Genomic DNA, 5,227 nt, shown 5'->3' on the forward strand with positions numbered 1-5,227 from the left:
ATCTCAAGGGAGGAGAGTGTAAGTATCCCTAATATAAAGTATAAATATGAAATTAATAAAATAAATTAAATTAGAGAATAAAGAAGAGAAATTGCGGTACCAAGTTTTGCATTCTGACCGTAATAATTATTTTCTCTTCCAGAAAATAAATGAATAAAATACTGTCCCAAGAAAGTCTGGAACATGCTGTCTGTTTAGATCCTTTGTCATATGGATCCATTACACAGATGGGATAAATGCAAATGATCTATTGTTATTTGCCAGAGAATTACTACACTGTAGTCGACCAGAATAGCATTACTTCTACATTAATACAGTTCACAGAGACAAAACAGAACAAATCACCATATTCAACGCAACTGATACCGTATTATTTATCAACATGCAGATCAAACAGATGCTAAAATAGCAAGAAAGGTATAATTCAATATCCATAATGTTTCTCTCTTATATACACATGCATACCGTGGGGAACTGCTAGCCAATAACGGACTCGACTACAATTGATATAAGATATATCAGATCAAAGTTCCATGTAAACAACACATTTGCCCGCAAGTAAAACATAAACATTCCTAATTTGGTGTATATATGTCTTTAGGGTGTTAGATGACTAGCTACTCATTCGGTAAATATATGTCATTAGTACTAAAATAAAGAGGACAACTATGCTTTTTATTCAGTAAATCCATACTCTTGGTAGGTGATCTGGATTACAAAGGATAACATGAATCAGCATTACCAAGCAGTCATATTCTGCATCGACGCTGTTTGCTTCTCTGAGAGAAGATATTAAAATGCTTGTAAATGAAACAAACAAATCAAAAGTAGGCAGAAGTCTACCAGAAATCTCCGACTGTTTCAGAAACAGGATCATGAATGAGCTCTTCCCAAGCCAGCTATCTAGCAGAGGTTACCTTCACTGACCTCTGAACATCCCCAAAGTTAAGCATGTCCGTATAAAGTTTCACAAGCATGTAATAACATCTGGAACAGTTATACGATACCCATGTAGTAAATTTCCATAAACAAGCACTTGTCAGACACACCTTGATTCTTTTCTTTCCAAGGATCATAACATCAATAATTAAGAATGGTAATTCTGTAACTATAGTATAAAAGTTAACTCACTTTTTCCAGATAAGGCACCAGCTTTCCATTGCAGCACCAATTAACTGAATTATCTCATTTTTGTGAATACTAGCTATCCATGTTGCCGAATGTTTTTCTTGATTCTTTCCAAGTTCATCTCTAACAGAAGAAAAATGTTTTATGTTAATGAATTTCTCCTCTGGCCGCACTTTATATACATATACGAGGATTGAAAGGCAACACACGCAGTCTACTATTGCATCTATGTTCGAGATATGTAAATCTATATATAAAATTAGATATGACTTTAGTTGATACAAGAGATATCCGAACAATGTCCTTAGCAAGGAAATACATTTTCCCATTACCACACCGAAAACATCCCCAGAACACTTTCAGAGTATTTGAGAATTACCTATCTCCACCAAAAGGTAACTGTCTCAGCAACTGGGTATACGACCAAACAGAGCACAAGTTCATGCCGGTTTCGCAGCAGATCCAAAGCAAGAAACCTACTTATTAACTACTTCACCAATTCTCCTATCTAGAACTGATGCTGTGCGACATGCTTAAATCTGTCAAACAAGAGAATGAGCTAATTCTACTACCCCAAGTGTCAATGGTGAGTCCCCACATGCCTCCTGCAATACCGAATATGAATTCCCACATAAATTTTCTCAAACTTGAATTGGGTTTTCATTTTCTTCACGCTTCAGAGGCGACATGGGATGTTTTGAAGCTCCGTTATCCTCATCACATCCAGCATTGCTAACCAGCATCCTGACTTCCTGCTCGCAACTACTCTGCTTCAGACCATCCAAATTCACATCTTTCTTGTCAGTGTTCCCGTCATTCAGAACATCCCAGAAAAAGTCCGTTAAAACATGTTCATAGCAAGGCATCTTTGCGTATCCGGGGAAATAGTTAATATCGATGACTAGGTATCTATTTCCGATCCTGGTGTCCCTAATCACATCAAAATTGAACAAGTGCAATCCCATTGCACGCCTCAACCCCCTGGCGATATCCACCAAGAAGTTCATGGGAGGAATCTCCGTCTTGCCATCGTCCAAGTCCATCATCTTGTAGTACGTATCCTGACACCTCTCCATATTATTCAGATTCGACACTTGGGAGAATGACATTGAACACTTTAAACTCCCTAAATTCTCCTCATTCACATCTGGCAACGATTTCCTCTTCACACATTTCACATACTCCCCAACAACATACACCTTGAAAATCACTCCTCCATGATTCACAAACTCTTGCAGCACAATCGGCGGCTTCAGCTTGCTCAATCCGTCCCTGTTATACACCAATGACATCTTATGAGATTTAGCGCTCCCATCCGCCACCAAAGGTTTCGCAATCACCGGAAACTTCAAACCTTCCCTCTCCAAATTCAACTCCCCCACTGCCCTCGCGTCGTATACCGCAATCTGCTTCGGGATCCCAAACGACACCGTATCACATTGAACAACATTCAACTCCGTAACCACCTGCAGCATGGAAATGCGATTGTGAAGCCTCTCGATTGCATCAGGGGAATCAATAATCAAAACATTCGGGTTCACAGCAGAGTATTCAGCCAACTGTTTCCTCCACTCGGCACCGTAGATTTTGTGGAGGACCAAATCGAAGGGGCCCTGTTCGATTAAGGGCTTTTCCAAATCGATCTTGATGAGATCGATGCTCTTCTCTTTGGCCACATTTATCAGAGAAATTTGAATGAAGCTCGCCTGTTTCTTCGAAGCCAAAGCGTAGCCTACTGCAAATCTTCGGCCCATAGGCTCCCCCATGAAAAATATTTCCTCCCGAAAATGATATTAGTTCTTTCAATTGGCAAAAGTGAAAAATCACTCATAACCACTCAAAATCAGGCGCTTTCGAAATGAGTCGAATTTACGAGCTTCGATCTTTGTAAACCTTTATAAAATTCGATGCGTTCCGTAGGCACGCATAGTTCTGCATGTTGTGTGTGTGCGCGAATCTTTGGAAAGAGAGAAGACAAGGCGGTGCGAGAGAGAGAGAGAGAGAGAGAGAAAGAGGAAGAGCGTAGAGTGGAAGGGTCCGATTGAGAGTGAGGAAATTCTTATATGCATTCGATATATATAATAACAATCAAAAGGTACGCTATGCAGAATAGAATCTACTAATATTGATATGAGTCATCATTTAATACTTCACACTTATCGAATAAAAGAATTTTCCAATTTGGGAGCTGACTAATTACATTAGATTCTTGATCATAAAGTCTTCAACTTTATTCTATTCACTACATAATTACATTTTGGGTTCATGTTTATTTATATACACATGTGTGTCTTTTTAATAATTTTTTCTTTTTCCTTCTACTTAAATTCATTATAAATACCCATACTAGAAAGAATCTAACTACCACAAAATGCTACCTTTCGAAAAAAATTCATTAAGAAATTGTTCAATTTAATTATTATAACGCTATTAAATGTTCCATTCGCCATATCTTGTTGAATCATTAGGGGTTTTGAACAAAACTCATTCAAATATTCCCAACTTGGTTAACGCATCCATGCATTTGGTCGCTATAATCTTCTCCTTGAAACATTTCACAATTAAAAGAATCTAAGTACTATAGAATGCTGCTTTCACTAACTAAAGGAATTTAATTGGCACAAAGAATTCCTTTTCTTGAAGCTCATTGAGGGTATCGTGCAACTTGATGACCATAAACCCTAACCAAAACAAAATATTCCTTTCTCCAATTAAAGTAACCTATCCAACACGAAATATTCCTTTCACCAAGAGGGCTCTCATCATGGTATGTATGTTCCTAACTAATCCTTCGACGTGGAGCAGTCAATATATATATTTATGAGGGAGATGAGTTGGCTACTAAAGGGGGCTCCTAATCTCATGGACATCGCGCTATGTGGAGAACCTCTATTTTCATCAGGCGATTGCCAGCTTTGCTTTTTGTATCGGATCAAGCAAGGCATGTGTTAGGTGTTGTACATGTATTTTACTTGCAGGGTGTTTTGCTATTCGGTTGTGCTGAGTAGCATTGCATTATCCTTTACATAATTTGTCAGCTTATTGTGCGAGGCAACAAGGTGTTATATGCTTGCCTATTTGTAGATTTTGATCTTGTTCTTACTTGTAGGCAGGAGCTCTTGTTGGCAACTTGATGGGTAAGTGTGGCTCGGGGGGGCAATATCTGCGAATGTTGCAAAAAGAGGTGCAAAGCTTGAGGATAGGAACCAACAACTATGGGAGGACCTGTAAAAAGAAAATCTTAAAGTGTACGCTACGAAGTTGGCTAAAGAGCAAAAAGCTAATAATGAGAATTGCTGAAGGTGATCCATGATAAGGATTACAAAGTGGAAAAGGCTAAGAGGGAGGTCATAAGAAACCCGAATGCGATTGAAGTCAAGGACTTAATGCATGGAGGCCACGCATGAGAGCTGGAAAATAGAGTTTTTGAAGTTTGTTGATATCTAATATATGCTAGCAACCATAGTTTGAAGTACTATTACCATAATTCCTAGACCTGCTTGAGGCAATTCATCTCCCAAGGCTATCTCCCAAGGTCTACCATGCTTAGAAAATTATGCATCATGTCTTTAAGATACAACCTCTAAGATCATTTGCTATGAGGTAGGTCAAAGCCTGCTAAGCAAGAACTCGTTTGGCTCATGAGAATGATGCACTGCATCCTTAGAACATGGTCTCCTGAGGCCTACTATTATGAGACAGATTGGTACTTGTCAGGTAGATTATTACATTGCAAGTACAGTGTTGCAGGTACAGTAGTGTGAGGTGTTCCGGCATTATGATCTATTAGGGCTAGCTGTTTGCCAGATAGGTCAGTGCCTGTTGAGGGGTAATAAGTGTCTTGTTAATGATGTAATATATGTAAAGCATAGAAGCAACTAGGCCAACAATTTGAAAGGTACAATACGGCCTAAAAGCAATGAAAACGTTAAAACTAAAATTTAAACATGAATCAGAAGGGGATCAAATCCCTATTCTTGGGCGTTCAACACTTAAATGAAACAATAATTAAATTGTGTGGCTAGTTTTGAAAACTGAAAAGTTACAGGAAACGTAAAATAGAACTTTATTTCTCGTAACATGTCTTCAATCGGTACAA

The 5,227-nt window shown here is 38.4% G+C and overlaps 1 protein-coding gene across 2 annotated transcripts; it reads right to left on the reverse strand.

The window, feature by feature from the left end:
* Nucleotides 1-654: 654 nt before the first annotated feature.
* LOC105165150 (inositol-tetrakisphosphate 1-kinase 1) lies at nt 655-3,188 on the reverse strand. Of its 2 annotated transcripts, XM_088881106.1 has the most exons (3): nt 1,508-3,188; nt 1,132-1,251; nt 655-987 (listed from the first exon to the last, which is right to left on the reverse strand). In XM_088881106.1, exon 1 carries the CDS (start codon nt 2,892-2,894, stop codon nt 1,770-1,772), a length of 1,125 nt encoding a protein of 374 aa, XP_088737232.1. In that variant the 5' UTR covers nt 2,895-3,188; the 3' UTR covers nt 655-987; nt 1,132-1,251; nt 1,508-1,769. The 2 variants fall into 2 exon arrangements, with proteins under 2 accessions (XP_088737232.1, XP_088737231.1); XM_088881105.1 differs by having other exon boundaries at nt 655-1,251.
* Nucleotides 3,189-5,227: the final 2,039 nt, after the last annotated feature.

Source organism: Sesamum indicum, linkage group LG6 (genome assembly GCF_026168435.1).
Source record: "Sesamum indicum cultivar Baizhima isolate 11 linkage group LG6, ASM2616843v1, whole genome shotgun sequence".
Taxonomy (NCBI): domain Eukaryota; kingdom Viridiplantae; phylum Streptophyta; class Magnoliopsida; order Lamiales; family Pedaliaceae; genus Sesamum; species Sesamum indicum.

Coding starts and splice junctions, on each gene's coding strand:
- LOC105165150 (XM_088881106.1), bottom strand. CDS start 2,894: ATGGGGGAGCCTATGGGCCGAAGATTTGCAGTAGGCTACGCTTTGGCT.